This window comes from Polychytrium aggregatum (genome assembly GCF_025602895.1).
Source record: "Polychytrium aggregatum strain JEL109 chromosome Unknown BJ171scaffold_44, whole genome shotgun sequence".
Taxonomy (NCBI): Eukaryota; Fungi; Chytridiomycota; class Chytridiomycetes; order Polychytriales; genus Polychytrium; species Polychytrium aggregatum.
Window position 1 is genome coordinate 104,559 of NW_026516246.1, and position 15,049 is coordinate 119,607.

Genomic DNA, 15,049 nt, shown 5'->3' on the forward strand with positions numbered 1-15,049 from the left:
ACACGCTCGCACTTGCAGATGCAGCATCCCGTTCTCATGGGGTGTTTCTTTCGTGTTTCATTCAGAACAAACTATACATCAGGAAGGCCAACCCAAAACGAGCCGCCCCCGCTGTGCTCGGCATTCGGGGAGGCGCAGAGGCAGGCCAGGAGTAACAAAATCAGAGTCTCGGGACAGACTGCAGGGAAAGAGGACAAGTAATTATGGCAGCATATGATGGAAGGGGAAGGCGGCAGTCCATCGTAGCAGCTTGGCTGGAGCGAGCGGCTGAAGCTGATGGAGAGCCGTCGCGGAGAGGGAAGCTTATCGGATTAAGCAGTCGAGTCCTTCATGTACGAGTCCATATCGGCGTCGAGATCCGCCTGGGACTTGGCGGGTCGCTTCTCACGGGCCGGCTGTCGGCTGCGGCCACCGCGAGCAGGGCCGCTGTTGTTGCTCTTTCGGATTCCACTTTACGGCACGAACAAAGAATCGGAGACGGGTGTCAGCAGCAGGTTGACGATGGAGTGCGTGCCGTCTCGTCGAACAGAGTCGAAGCACCAGGGGACAGGTTGATATTCTTGTGCAGAGAAGCATAGCCAGAGCCAGAGCCAGAGCCAGAGCCAGAGCCAGAGCCAGAGCCAGAGCCAGAGCCAGAGCCAGAGCCAGAGCCAGAGCCAGAGCCAGAGCCAGAGCCAGAGCCAGAGCCAGAGCCAGAGCCAGAGCCAGAGCCAGAGCCAGAGCCAGAGCCAGAGCCAGAGCCAGAGCCAGAGCCAGAGGATCGTGTCGGCCGCAAGCGCGTCTCGTCCGTCTAAATCGGTTGGCTGACCCACCTTCGCTGCACGTTGCGGATGTTAGGGGTGTTGCGAGTAGGGGCAGCAGAGGCAACAGAGTCGACGCCAACGACCAGCTCGATCTTCATCGGTCTTTCGTCCAGAGTGCGGTTGTGGTATTCCTTGACGGCTGTGGAAGTCGAGAGAAGAGGATGGATGGTGGTGTTGGTGATTTTTTGAGCGGAGCGCAGAGGGACACATTTCGGGGGGTCATTCAAAGAGCGAACGTCGAGAGCGGCGCGTTTGAAGCGGGACAGGAAAAGAGGGAGGTTGATGAAGCCATCCGAGATGCAAGGCATGGTCGGTCGGGGCATCTCGTCTGATCCAGCCCGGCACTACAGCGGAGATCGGCAGATCGAGGCACGTGCGCAACGGAGGCAGGTGGACACCCAAGGACAGGCATGCGACGGCGGCGCATCGGCAGGCTCTGTTCTGCTCCGGTTCCGTTCTGTTGCACGTCTTGGCAGCCGCTCGAGCATTCATGTCCACCTCTTGGTCCCTCCTCCTGAACCCTCGAGACTCCATGCGATTCCAGTGGATCCGTCCGACGTCGAGGCATCCTTGCGGAGCTTGCGACCCAGCCACGTTTGCAAGCGGCGCAGAAGGAACGAGCAAGCCAAATGGGAGGCCAGAGCGGATGCCAAGCGGATGCCAAGCAGACAACCACCTCTGCAGGCCCGGACCACACGACGGTCTCGCCATCAATGTACGGCCACTGCGACAGTCTCAACCCGACGTTGAGAGCGCAGCGGAGGAGCAACTGCAGCACGGCAATTCTCCAGCAAGAGCCGCCGTCGGTGCTGAACAAAGCCAGCGTGGGAGTGTCGCCTGCGACGACCAACCAACCAACAAACTGATCGACCGATCGACCGATCGACCGACTGACGTCCCCAGACGCCAGCGGGAGCTCGCGACAGTCCTCGACACGAGGAATGCCGAGCACGGGGCAAGTACAAGGAAAAGGGAAATCAAGGGGCGGGAGCAAAGGAGAGACCGACAAAAGCCAGGTGCGAGAGACCCGATGCCGCGAGGCAGGAGCGGATCGCCCGAGGCGGAGCGGGGCTGGAAGCGAAGAGAGGACGAAGAGTTGTACCTCTGGCGGCATCACCCTTGCGGTGGAAGACGACGGTAGCGGTGCCCTTGGACTTGCCGGTAGCATCATAGTTCAGGGTGGCGACCTTGACGGGGCCAATCTGGGTGAAGAGGTCGACGACGTCCTTCTGGCTGACACTGTAGGCAAGGTTGGAAACGTTGATCTTTTGGTGCTCGGAGGTGACGACAGGAGCGGCGGCAGAGGCGGCAGCCGTTCGCGAGGGCTGGTTGGGGCTGCTGTGGGGTCGAGGGCGGCTGTTGCGGGTAGGACCGCCGCTGGTTCTGCGGTCCTTTCTGACGTGCTTTGCCTTGGTGATCTGGAGAGGTGAGCGGGCCGGAAAAGGGGGAGCGCGTGGAAGAGGATGCGATTAAGGACCAGATGCGTGGAGGATGAGTGCGCTGGGCCAATTGAAGGTGCTTGGGGAAGATTGGCGGCCCAATGCTGGTGCGGCGAATGCCAGAAAAGAAAGAACGGAGATTCGAGGAAACATGTCGAAGACATCGATAATGTGGTGGGGGGGGGAAGGAGGATCCCGGAGAGGGACGAGACACAGACAGACATAGGTCGACACATGGCAGAGAGGAGCGATGACGACAACTGAGACGAAGGAGACGAAGGAAGCGAAGGAAACACGCCAAGAGCAGGGCGTTAGGGATCAGAGCGAGAAAAGAGGACAACACATACAATATCATCGAGAGCCATGTCCATGTTCATGTTGGCGGCGAAGAAGACGAGTAGAGGGGGGAGCAGAGGGAAGGCAAAGGGCAGAGACGGGCTGTGGAGCAGATGGATGACGAGCGGGAAGGGGAGGGGGCGACGGGATGCCGGGCTTTTGGAGATCTCGCAGGGGGGGCGCGGGCCAGCTGGAGTGTGGCTGGAGTGTGGCTGGAGTGTGACTGGAGTGTGGCTGGAGTGTGGCTGGTCGCCTGGCTTGATCACGTGGACTCTCCGTGTCCGCGTTACCCCCGCGTGTCATGACACGCCGTGACATCCGCCTCACGGATCATCCGTCAGCGATCGAACCGCGCCGGGTCGGAATCCGACCGAGGGCCGTCTCTCTGGGACGCCGCTCTCGGGGAGGGCGTCTTCTCGCCTCTGGGCTGGCCTTGCCTGCATCCATCGGCATCTGTCGGCATCCATCGGCATCCGTCGGTATCTGTCGGCATCGCCAGCATTGCCGGCGTTGGCTGATCTCCTGCACGCGGGGCTGCCCTGCGATGGTCTGTTGCGCTCGGCCTCGCTCGGGGCTTGCATGGCCCGGACCATGTCCCTTTGGCCCTCCGCCATGGTCGGCGGCACAGAGAGCCTCCTCGCCACGCCCTCGCTCCTCGCCCGCCACACATTCGCGGCTCTCGCTGCTCGGCCCGGCTCGCTGCCTTCAAATGCGCTCGGTGTCGCCCTTGGACCTTGGGACTTGCTTCATCCTTCGACTCTCATCTCAAGCCTCTTCGACCCACCCCTACGGCTGTGCTGCATTGCCGCCATGACCCTCTCCTCGCTCCTGAAGCTGTCATCGTCCCGAACCCGCTCGCTGCTTGTCGCCGCGCCGGTCCGGAGTTCCTTCCTGCTACAACGGGTGTGTCGCCGTTCTTTGCTCGAATGCAGTGCTGCTCTCGCCAGATCGCATCGTCGATCCTCCATGATCGTGAGGCCGTTATGGGAGATTTGAGGCGGGCCGTCCGATGCGTCCTTCATCGGCGTCGGCCCTGCTTGATCTCCTTCGCGAATGTCCATCTCTGGCCAGAGCAGCCTTGTGAACTCGGCCGGCATCCGATCTGGCGGCATCGAGCCATTCCCGCCCTGCAACCACTCACACTTCTCCCGCTTTGCCTTCGATCGGTCCTTTGGCCCAATCCACGCGTATCTTCACCATCCGCCCCCTTGGGCTCTGGCTACCGTCGGTTCCAGTATTATGCCCGCGCCCCGCTCCACCCCGAATGGAAGGAACTTGTCAAGAGGGAGCTCAAGGGCAAAGAGCCCGATATTCTGATGTGGGAAACTGCAGAGGTAATCAGCGCGCCGGCTCGATTGGGCACCCTGCCGCTCTGTTCAGCGGTGCTGCTTTTGTCCTCTCCCTGCCGAGAGCTCTTCGCCAGCAAGCCCTCCTCGCGACTCGACTGGATCTAATGCCTCCACACGTCTCTCCCGCCTGGCTGTTTGTGTCTGGCAACCCGATGACCGGCTCCGATCTCCTTGCTGGACACCCCAACCCCCGCTCTCTGGCGGTTGCACGACTCCATCTTGCCAGGGCATCGATGTCAAGCCCGTCTACACTAAGGCCGACATCACCGACGTCGCCGAGGAAATCCCCGGCAAATTCCCCTTCACCCGAGGTCGGTCTTGGCCAGCTCTTCGTTGCTCATCGGGGATGGCTCTGCCATGCTGTTCGCGCGGCCATGTGATCCGGGATTGGTCCATCTTTGCATATCACTGTGACTCATGTGGACAGAGTCCCTGGGGTCTTGTCCTGGACAGTGTTTGGATCCTCCACCGGCCGACATTTCCTCCCGAACACCAGTGTTGCTGTTTTCTCGGGCCTGCTGGGATGGCTGTCGTTCGAGTTGGTGCTGCTGTTGTCCATGACAGCCGAGCGCGATGCTGACCTATGTGTCCTTGCCCTCTACACAGGTCCCTATGCCTCCATGTACACCTTCCGTCCGTGGACTATTCGCCAGGTACGTCGATAACTCAGGTTGTAAAGCGCGGCTTGTTTCTATCGCGCTCCTTCCCTCTCTCAACGGCGTCAAGCAGTCTTGTATCCCTTTCGCGCGAGCATTTGCATCCCTCTCGAGTTGTATCTGACCCTTTGTGTCCCCTGTATCTCAGTACGCTGGCTTCAGTACCGTCGAGGAGAGTAACGCCTTCTACCGCAAGAACTTGGCAGCCGGCCAACAGGGCCTCAGTGTTGCCTTTGATTTGGCCACCCACAGAGGGTAGCGTATCGTCCCCGATATCGTCCACCTGTCAGAGCCTCAAGGGATCTGGCCGAGCAGGCTATCCCAAGCGACAACTCCTGGGTTTGTGCAGCCGCTGACCCGTTCCCCTCCTCCATGCTCTCCGGGCTGGCACTCGCCACTCTGCAGCTATGACTCTGACCATCCCCGTGTCGTCGGTGATGTCGGTATGGCCGGTGTCGCCATCGACACCGTCGAGGACATGAAGGTAAACCGATGTCGCTCTGCCTTTGTTCCACACATCTGCGGCATCCCCTTGATTGACTGGCTGGCGTGGCTTCCCTTGCTTGTGCGCGACCGGCTGTGTGATGAGCAATGTTGTTGCTCTCGGTGTGATGTGCCGATTGTGCCGATTTTAACCCAACGACCTGCCGCGGACTGTGCTTCGGTTGTCTCCAGCGTCTCTTCGAAGGCATTCCGCTCAACAAAATGTCTGTCTCCATGACCATGAACGGAGCCGTCTTGCCCGTCCTCGCCTTCTACATTGTCGCTGGTGAAGAGCAGGTTGGTTTTCGGCCTCGTTTGCGCTGCCATTGTCCGCACTGATTCCAGACCCATGTGACATCGGCCTTCGCGCTACAGACGACTGCACATGCCAGTACTTCCCGTACATATCACTGACCCAGCGCCTCCACCATTGCAGGGGGCCAAGCAATCCGAGCTCGCCGGAACCATCCAGAACGACATTCTCAAGGAGTTCATGGTCCGAAACACCTTCATTTATCCCCCAGAGCCCTCCATGAAGCTGATCGGTGACATTTTCGAATACACCTCCAAGGTACGCAACACCGGGTCCTCATGTACACTGATCCAGTTGGTGCCCATCGCATCGATGCTCCTTGGTCCTCGCACCCTGACGCATGCAATCATGTCCTGATGACTGTCTGTACTCCACCAGAACATGCCCAAGTACAACTCCATCTCCATCTCGGGCTATCACATCCAAGAGGCCGGCGCCCATAACGCCCTTGAACTCGCTTTCACCATTGCCGACGGACTGGAGTATGTATCCAGCACTGCAGACCCTCCACCTATGTTCTGGCAATGCTTCTTGTCCGTCAACGACATACCCCAGCCGCCACAGTCCCCTCGCGATCTGTCTAACTCGACTGGGTTTGGTGTCTGTCTATCTCCACCAGATACATCCGCACTGGTCTCAAGGCCGGCATGTCTGTCGATGATTTTGCTCCCCGTCTCTCCTTCTTCTTCGGCATTGGCATGAACTTTTACATGGCAAGTGGCAGCATCACCTTGCCGCTTCGATTGCCTCGCATTGGCACATTCTCTGCCGCTCGAGTCTCCTGCTGACTCAATCGCCGACGATGTGACCTTATTCACAGGAAATTGCCAAGCTGCGTGCTGCTCGCCGACTTTGGGCCACTCTCATCAAGGAAAAGTTCAACCCCAAGGGCCAAAAGTCGCTGCTGCTCCGAACGCACTGCCAGACCTCGGGCTGGTCTCTGACCGAGCAGGATCCTTACAACAACGTTATCCGCACCACCATCGAGGCCATGGCCGCGACTCTTGGTGGCACGCAGTCGCTGCACACCAATGCCCTTGATGAGGCCATCGGTCTCCCCACCGAGTTCAGCGCCCGCATTGCCCGTAACACCCAGCTGATTCTCCAGACCGAGGCCATGATCCCCAAGGTTGCCGATCCGTGGGGCGGCAGCTACCTGATGGAGTCCCTCACCAACGAGCTGTACGACTCGGCCCGCAAGCAGATCGACGAGATCGAGGAAATGGGTGGCATGTCCAAGGCCGTCGCTTCAGGCATGCCCAAGCTGAGAATCGAGGAGGCTGCTGCCAGACGCCAGGCCCGTATCGACTCTGGCAAAGGTAACTCATTTTCCATCGTGACCGTGTGCCCACCGATACACGATGCGGTTGATGCTGTTGATTCGTTTGGTGGCTCCTCGCGCCGCAGTCCATGACACAAATGCCTGAACTCGATCCGGTATATCGACACAATGGTCGGCCCTATACTAACGACGCACATCAACTCGCGTTGTCGCATTGTCGCTGCCGCTGATCGGACTTGCAGAGGTCATCGTTGGTGTCAACAAGTACAAGGCGGCGAAGGAGGAGCCTGTTGAGGTCCTGGCCATCGATAACACCCAAGTCCGTCTTGCTCAGGTACGTGGTAGTTGTTTGTCGCGCCAACGGCGGATGATGTGGCAACATCACGAGACTGCAACACATCCCCACAGTTCTATCCGATGTAACTCAACATACCGTTTTGCCGCCTCTAGATCGACAAGATTCGCCAAGTCAAGGAAAGCCGCGAGCCCAAGCGTGCCGAGGCAGCCCTTGCGGCCCTGACAAAGTGTGCGGAAACCAACGACGGCAACTTGCTGGCTTTGGCGATTGAGGTAGGCGCACCACCTCGAGCGACTTGCATTTCTCTCGTTCGAGGCGGCTTGATCATGGACACACACTTGTCACTGGTCCGGGCGACTGACTTTGTTCTGCCTCAATCACAGGCCGCCCGTGCCAGATGCACTCTGGGCGAGATCTCGTATGCCCTTGAGCAGGTAAGAGCTCCTTCGTGGCTATTTCGCGCATCCGGCGATCGCCGACGATGTATGCTTGCGGGTCATTGTACACCAGCCAGCCATGGTCCCAACCAAGATCCCGACACTCACGTCGGCTTTCCTTGGCTGCTCGTAGGTCTGGGGACGCCACAACCCTGCCGTCCGTGTCGTCAGCGGCGCTTACAAGTCCGAATACGGCGAGTACGACGAGATCACAAAGACCCTGGACATGGCCGAGGTGAGGGAGGCGGTGCATCTGATGATCGAGCAATGCTCTCTGTTCCATTGGAACCTGTGAAGCGATCCTGCTGCCTCCATGGCTGATGGCATCTTTGCTGCATCTTTGCTCGTGTAGGAGTTCCTGAAGCGCGAGGGTCGTCGCCCTCGTATCCTCGTCGCCAAGATGGGTCAGGACGGCCACGACCGCGGCGCCAAGGTCATCGCCAGTGGATTCGCCGATCTCGGCTTTGACGTCGATATCGGCCCGCTGTTCCAGACCCCCTCGGAGGTGGCCCGCCAGGCTGTCGATGCCGATGTGCACGTCGTTGGCGTTTCGTCCCAAGCCGCTGGACACAAGACCCTCGTTCCGCAGCTGGTTGCTGAGCTCAAGAAGCTCGGTGCCGAGGACAAGCTGGTGGTTGTTGGCGGTGTGATTCCCCAGCAAGACTACGAGTTCCTGTACAGCGCCGGTGCCGCCTGCATTTTTGGCCCTGGTACGTATCGATCATCTGCCGCATATGTGGGTCCAGACTCTACACACCTCCCCGGATATGTCCTGACTCGCCTCGTCGCTGTTGTGCATTTGTGTTCCTCCTTCCTCGTCCCAGGCACGCGTATTCCCTTGGCTGCCCAGGAGGTTATCCAGAAAATCAAGCCCACCAAGTAATTGCGACTTCCTGCGGCTGCGTGGCTCGATGCCCTGCGTCGTCGCGATGCGCTCTCCACCCACAAATGTTGCTTGGGCGGCACTCAGCGATTGATGTTTGCCGAACCGCGGCGCTCACCGCCTCTTGCCGTTGTGCTCCACATTCGCCTCCTCTCTCTGGCAACTCCTTCTTTGCAGGCGACGCTGTTTACCTGCCCCCCCCCCTAATCTGTGCGTTCCGGGACTGCCTTCCCGACCCTGCCTGTAGAATGTACCTGGGTTTCACACCCAAGAATGTGGACTGCCGTTTTTCTCCATCTCCCTCCGTTTCGCTTCGTTCCGCTTCGTTCCTTTCCTTCTCTCGCTCTCCTCCCCTTTCTTCGCTTCTTCTTCATTTGCATCTGTTTGGACGAGCCCGTGGTCTTCCCTCGTTTCGGACAGACCGGGCCGCTCGGACCGCTGGGTTTGTTGTTCATGGAAGGAAGGCCCAATACACAGTTTGCACGCACCGCACCGTTGCACAAGGACAGCGCGCACTGCCACGACGCGCACTGCCACAGCCGTCTCGCAATTCATTTACCGGCCATATGAAGCCGCCAAATGAATTTCGTTTTTTTTGGCCAGCCGGCCTGGCCCAACCCGATCGACTGATCGATCGCCAGCCGTCTCCGATCCAGCTGCGAGGCTGCACACACACGCATCTCTACCGTCCCTCCTCCAGCCCGCACACGCCATCGACGTCGACACAAATGGGCAAGCCTGGACATAATCGCTCCAATAAGCCTTCGAGGCCGTCCAAGGGCAGCGGCAGCAGCAGCGGTGTCAAGCGCGGCGGACATGCAGGTGGCATCGCCAAACGAGGAGCCAAGGGCAAGCCCGGACAGCCCCAGCGGCCCCGGTACGAAGATCTCGAGCAGGACGGCGGTTCATCCAAGGCTGGCCACCATCAGAGACAAAATGCAATGAAGGGCAAGCAGCAGCATCAGCAGCAGCAGCAACAGAGAAACCCAGGCCGTAAACAGCTCTCGGCCACACCGCGACCGTCACAGTCAAGAGAAAAGTTTGGCGTCCAGTGGGAGGGCTTCGAGAAGAGCGCCTGGACCAAAAAGAAGGAGGCCTACAAAGCCGAGCGCGCTGCCCGGGCCCAGGAGGAAGCCGGCGACTCGAATGCGAAAGGAAAGGCAAAATCACCCAAGGGCGACAAGCCCTCCAGGTTTGCGACCAAGGGCGACAAGTTCAAGGGTGGACGGAAGGGTCGAGCCCACGGCAGCGACGACGACGGAAGCGGCCGCGACCACGATGAGGAAGAGAGCGACTTTGAGGAAGTCCCGATGCAGCAAGACAGCGGCGAGGGCTTTGATGATGCCAGCGACGACAGCGCATTGGACGACGATGACGACGGAGAGCACGGAGAAGGCCCAGACCAGTTTGATGACGAAGCCGGCAAGGGCAACGACGACAGCGGCTCTGAGAGCTATGATGACGATGACGATGACGATGATGACGACAACGATGACGACGACGATGAAAAACGAGAAATCGCACAGCAGGTTATTGCATCGAATCGCAAGCACAAAAAGTCTGGAGGATTCCAGTCGATGGGTAGGCAATTCGAGCATTTGCATCGATTGATGCACACCAGTACCACAGCGGCGAGCACACTGCCGATGGGCCGGAGCGTGGCAAGCATGCATCTGACAGTGGCAACCTCCCCTGCTCGTCGGTGGCATCGAATCTCGCAGGCCTCAGCTTCCCGATCTACCAGGCCGTCCTGCACAAGGGATTCAAAGTGCCCACCCCTATCCAGCGAAAGGCCATCCCCGTCATTATGGAGGGCCGGGACGTCGTGGCCATGGCCCGCACCGGTTCCGGCAAAACAGCTGCCTTCATCATCCCGCTGCTGGAGCGGCTCAAAGTCCACTCGGCCAAGGTCGGCTGCCGCGCCCTGGTGCTCTCTCCGACCCGTGAGCTCGCCATCCAGACGCTCAAGTTTACCAAAGAGATGGGCAAAAACACCGACCTGCGTGCCTGCATCCTCGTCGGTGGCGACAACATGGATGAGCAGTTCGCAGCCATGGCCACCAATCCAGACATGTACGTAGTTTGGCTGAGAGGGCGATGAGCGACAGAGGGCTTCTTCACACCCCATGGCACCAGGACGGTGCAAGTTCACCATCCGCCGCTCAGCCGGGCTTGCCATCGAGTCTGCCACCTTAGCCGATATCTGCTCCTCACACTATCTGTTGCTCGAATCTACACAATGCGAAACCGTTCCACGGACGTATCGCTGCCGCGTATTTCTACAATTCCCTCCATCAGCATCGTCGCCACACCAGGCCGTCTGCTCCATCTGATGATCGAGATGAATATCGACTTCAAGACAATCGAATACGTTGTCTTTGATGAAGCTGATCGGTGAGTTCACATCAATGCACGGTACAACCAATCGTCGCCGTCTCGCCCGTCATATACTCATCGATATGACCTCTGCCAGCCTCTTCGAGATGGGATTCGCCGAGCAGTTGCATGAGATCATGCACCAGCTCCCGGAAAGCCGACAGACCCTGCTGTTCTCGGCCACGCTTCCGCGACTACTGGTCGACTTTGCCAAGGCGGGCCTGACCGAGCCTGTGCTGATCCGGCTCGATGCCGATACCAAGATCAGCCGGGATCTGGAGCTGCTGTTCCTGTCGATCAAGGGCGAAGACAAGGACGCGGCGCTGCTGTACACGCTCGAAAAGCTGATCACAAAAGGACAGCAGACCATCATCTTTGTGGCAACCAAGCACCTAGTCGAGTATCTGCACGAGCTCCTGCTCGTCGCCGGCATCGACAACACCTACATCTACGGCTCGCTCGACCAGATGGCGAGAAAGATCAATCTGCTCAAGTTCCGCAACGGCCAGTCCAAGATCATGATCGTGACGGACGTGGCAGCGCGTGGTATCGATGTGCCGCTGCTCGACAACGTCATCAACTACGACTTCCCGCCCGCACCGAAAATATTTGTCCATCGCGTGGGTCGTACGGCCCGTGCTGGCCGACGAGGCACGGCCTACTCTCTGGTTTCGAACGACGAGGTGAGGTTGATCATGTGAGAGCGATACGCCCACGATGGCAATCTAGGCTGTACTGCTGTGACCCGCCGTGATCGGATGTCTTCAACTCACATCTCTGCCCTGCTGTCGCCTCGCACATCCCCAGCTCCCCTTTCTGCTCGACCTCCAGCTGTTCACCGGCCGGCCGCTGATCTTCGGCACCGCCTTTGAGGAGTCACCGGCCAATCCATCTCCCCCCGAGCCCGACTTCACCTCCGAGATTATCTACGGCGGCATTCCGCAGGCCGAGCTCGATCTGAGCCGGGAGCAAGCGCTTCACATGGTCAAAGAGAACATTACGCTGTCCACTCTCCAGCACACCGCCCGCAATGGCTACAAGCTCTACTACAAAACGCGCCCGCTGGCCAGCAAGGAGAGCTACGCACGAGCCAAGGATGTCATCAAGGCCAACATTGGCATGCACCCCGTACTCGGTAAGGGCGAGCGTGGGCCGGTAACGAGAGCCAGGCGTGGGAGCCTCAGACACAGCCACATCCTCGGACCAGGCCACGCAATGTACCAGCAGGACGCCGCTCAGTTACTGACTGTGCCCTGTGCGCGTGGGATTCATTTCGCCCCAAAGCCGACAAGATCGACCCTGCTGAGCAGCAGCGGGCCACGATGCTGGCATCCTTGTTGTCGTTCCGGCCGCCTGAGGTAAGCGGCTGCTTGTCGCGCTTGTGTCTGCGGCGTCAGAGGTGTCTGCTGGATGATACCGAATGTCGGGCTGTCCGGTCGTGTCAGTCTCACCGAGCTGGACCTCGCAATGCCATGTTTGTGCGATCACATTGATGATATCCTGGCCTGCATCCGCTGTGACTGAACCACTGCTGTGAACGTGACGCTTCTCTCCGCCGTAGACCGTGTTCGAGGTCACCAAGAAGGGCACAAAGAGCTCCGAGGCCATTCTGATGGCTCAGCGACGCAAGCAGCTCAACAAAACCATCGATGCAACCAAGACGCAGACCAGCGACCTTGCTTCGCAGACCATGATGGCTCAGCGTAAAGCCATCAACCGTGGCAGCGCCGGTGGCCCGACCGGTGGCCTCGAGATGGTCGACGAGGACGAGCTCGAGGTAAGGCACCAGTCCGTTGAGAGCTGCATGGGCTTGACTCCAAAGTTGGTCGTGGGTACTGGCGTTCATCGCCAACCGTGCGCATGCATGCTGACTGGATGTGCTTTCTGGATGTGCCTTCTGGATCAGAGCGAGTTCCGGACTGTCATTGGTGGCGACAAGGCCAAGCGCAAGCACGAAGGAGAAGGTCAGGGTAAGCCGTCCGTGTGTCTCACACAGCGCTCGCAGCGATGTTTGGGCTGAGATGATCTGTCGGCAGCCGCACCTTTGATGCTCCATCTGGGATGCTCGGCGCCTGCCGTGGACTGACATGACGCACGATCTGCTCGGTCTCCAGATGCTTCGTCCAAGCGACCGGCCAAGTCGTTCCGTGACGAAGAGTTCTACATGTCCTACACGCAGAGAGATGCACACACTGAGAAGGGCTACAGCCTGGCTGCCTCGGGACAGGGTCGGCCTGCATCCTTCCTCCAGCACGCCAGCACCGCGACACTCGAGTACCAGGGCGACGACGAACAGAGTATCCAGAAGCGAACCAGTGCCGCTGTTTGGGATGCCAAGAAGCGACGCTTTGTGCGGCCCACTGTTGGCGCAGACAACAAAAAGCTCATCCGGTCCGAGAGCGGCGCACTCTTGCCAGCCAGCTACAAGTCCGGCAGGTATGATCTTGTTGACACAGCAATCACAGAGACAGATGCAAAATGCCATCGAAGGGGCTCTGTGTGAACGTGCCTGCTCTTGAGCGCACACGTCGGAGTGTCTTCACTTTGCCACTAGCATGGGCACGGCTCGATGCCCAAGGCTCTCTCAGGGAACGCCTATGAGTCTCTGGCCACAGCCCTCTGCTTCGTGATCGCTGTCTGATACCCTCGCCATGTCACGCTCCCAATCCATCGCACAACGACACCAGATTCGAGGAGTGGCAGAAAAAGTCAAAGATATCGCTCCCGCGCAGCGGCGAGCGCGAACTGGCGTCGGCGGGCTCCAATGCCCTGGGCGGGACGCTGTCCAACATGCGGCCGGGAACCAAGTTCCGACACAACAAGATTATGGCGCCCACACCGGGCAGTCTCGCGGGAGCTCGCAAGGCAGCACGGAGAGAGCGCGAGGCCAGGCTGGCAACGGATGGCTCGGAAAGCGGCAGCGGAACCAACCTCACGACGACGCAGCTGGGCAAGAAGTCCAAGGTCGTTCGGCACAAGACCGTGGCTGGCCGGAATACCCGCAGCGAGCTCAAGAGCGCATCGCAGATCCAAAAGAGCCGGAAGGAGAAGGAGAGGCGACGGGAGAAGACTGGTCGCCACAAGCAGGGCAGCGGCAGCGGCGGCAGCAAGCGGCGCTGAGCAGAGAGGGAGCAAGCGGATGGCTGCTTGGGCTGGCCCACAACGCTCGTCGCAGCGGTTGCGGATTGAAGCAGAGATGCCCAGCGCCGATGGCGGGCGGGGAATATACACATGGTGGCGCCCGAGAGCGCCGCCGTCGAATCCCATGTCTGGTGGATGCAGCACCCGTCGCCCATGAGATCGGCCAGGGCGCGGATGCCGCCACCCCGTTCCCGCCGACCGAGGAGCAACCGGAAGCGCAGCCAGAGTTGCGATCCATCTTGCCTTTTCGGGGCGGCCCGGGGTCAGGGACCCAGCAACAAGGGCACAGGCGCACGGGGCAGCCCCGAGTTGGGCTGTCTCTGCCCTGCCTGCCCGGCTGTGGACATTAAGGGTGGATTGGGAACGAACTGGCAGAGACGACGAGCTGGTCGCTGGGTCGGCGGGGACATGGCATGCTGCCCCGCCAGGAGGTCCTGGATTGCAGTGCCGGTGCGCAACCCCGTTGACAGCTGCAGTCAACTTGGACAGGTGCGGTCAATTCGACCTGCCGTCAGTCCGACCTGCAGCCAGTTCGACGCAACGGCGCTCTTGCCAGCCGGCTCCCGGCCCACCCAGGCCACAACGCCGCCGGCCGAGGCCCGGTGGCGATGGCTGTCCTCCTGGGCGTGCTTTCGGTGCAGTCTTTCTTCTTTTGGGTGTTCCCGGCCCCAGACAAGCAGCGGCGCCAGGCAGTGCCTGGTCATGGCATCTTTTGCTCGTCGCTCTCTCTCCCCGGTCTCCTCGGCCACGCCGATATAAATACGGCCCCGCTGCAGCCCATCTTCTCTTTTCTCCAAGCCGCTCCTTGGCTCCTCTGCCCCTTCTTTGCTCGCCATCGCTTCGTCTCCCTCCCACGCCCTGTCAACTCGCACCCACATCCCCCATCGGCTATATCCATCTCCTCCCCTCGCAGCGCTTCAGACTGGATGGCTCTCCTGAAAATTCCTACTGGCAATGTCGCAATTCAGCCTGCCCGGATCGCAGCATACCCTTTCCCTCCGAGCTGCCTTGCTTGTATCGCGGCTTTCCTGGGCTGCTCCGACGTCGCGAACCTGTGCTATCCCTGGCTATATTGCCGGCCAGCCCCACCGACCTCCCGCAAAGCCCAACTGGATCGCCGGCAGCGCCGCCATCGCCAGCCACCAGGCGCAGGCAGACCCGCTTCCTCCAGCAGTCTCCTCCCTGAGCCTGACGAATGGCTGGTCCCTGGCAACCCCAGTGCTTTGAATCGGGGGACTCGTCGGTGAGGGTGG

At 59.9% G+C, this 15,049-nt stretch overlaps 3 protein-coding genes across 3 annotated transcripts; 2 read left to right on the plus strand and 1 right to left on the minus strand.

Annotated features, from left to right (window-relative positions):
- Positions 1–21: 21 nt before the first annotated feature.
- Positions 22–2,695, minus strand: BJ171DRAFT_519994 (RRM motif-containing protein). Its single transcript, XM_053112391.1, has 4 exons — positions 2,590–2,695; positions 1,906–2,221; positions 813–942; positions 22–450 (listed from the first exon to the last, which is right to left on the minus strand). Exons 1-4 carry the CDS (start codon positions 2,617–2,619, stop codon positions 312–314), a joined length of 615 nt encoding a protein of 204 aa, XP_052963005.1. The 5' UTR covers positions 2,620–2,695; the 3' UTR covers positions 22–311.
- A 230-nt stretch (positions 2,696–2,925) lies between these two features.
- BJ171DRAFT_519999 (methylmalonyl-CoA mutase-domain-containing protein) lies at positions 2,926–8,771 on the plus strand. Its single transcript, XM_053112392.1, has 17 exons — positions 2,926–3,481; positions 3,814–3,912; positions 4,154–4,238; positions 4,534–4,580; positions 4,732–4,838; positions 4,989–5,067; positions 5,259–5,363; positions 5,503–5,637; positions 5,758–5,861; positions 5,999–6,092; positions 6,200–6,698; positions 6,904–6,995; positions 7,112–7,231; positions 7,343–7,393; positions 7,530–7,631; positions 7,749–8,106; positions 8,221–8,771. The coding sequence occupies exons 1-17, from the start codon at positions 3,158–3,160 to the stop codon at positions 8,277–8,279; spliced, it is 2,460 nt and encodes an 819-aa protein (XP_052963006.1). The 5' UTR covers positions 2,926–3,157; the 3' UTR covers positions 8,280–8,771.
- A 122-nt stretch (positions 8,772–8,893) lies between these two features.
- BJ171DRAFT_222961 (uncharacterized protein) lies at positions 8,894–13,921 on the plus strand (the record flags this gene model as incomplete). The annotated part of the gene is made up of 10 exons (XM_053106506.1): positions 8,894–9,860; positions 10,001–10,352; positions 10,578–10,673; positions 10,753–11,338; positions 11,463–11,790; positions 11,940–12,013; positions 12,217–12,432; positions 12,562–12,625; positions 12,770–13,091; positions 13,343–13,921. Coding segments are annotated over 10 exons (3,438 nt in total), but the record flags the coding sequence as incomplete, so codon positions are not given.
- Positions 13,922–15,049: the final 1,128 nt, after the last annotated feature.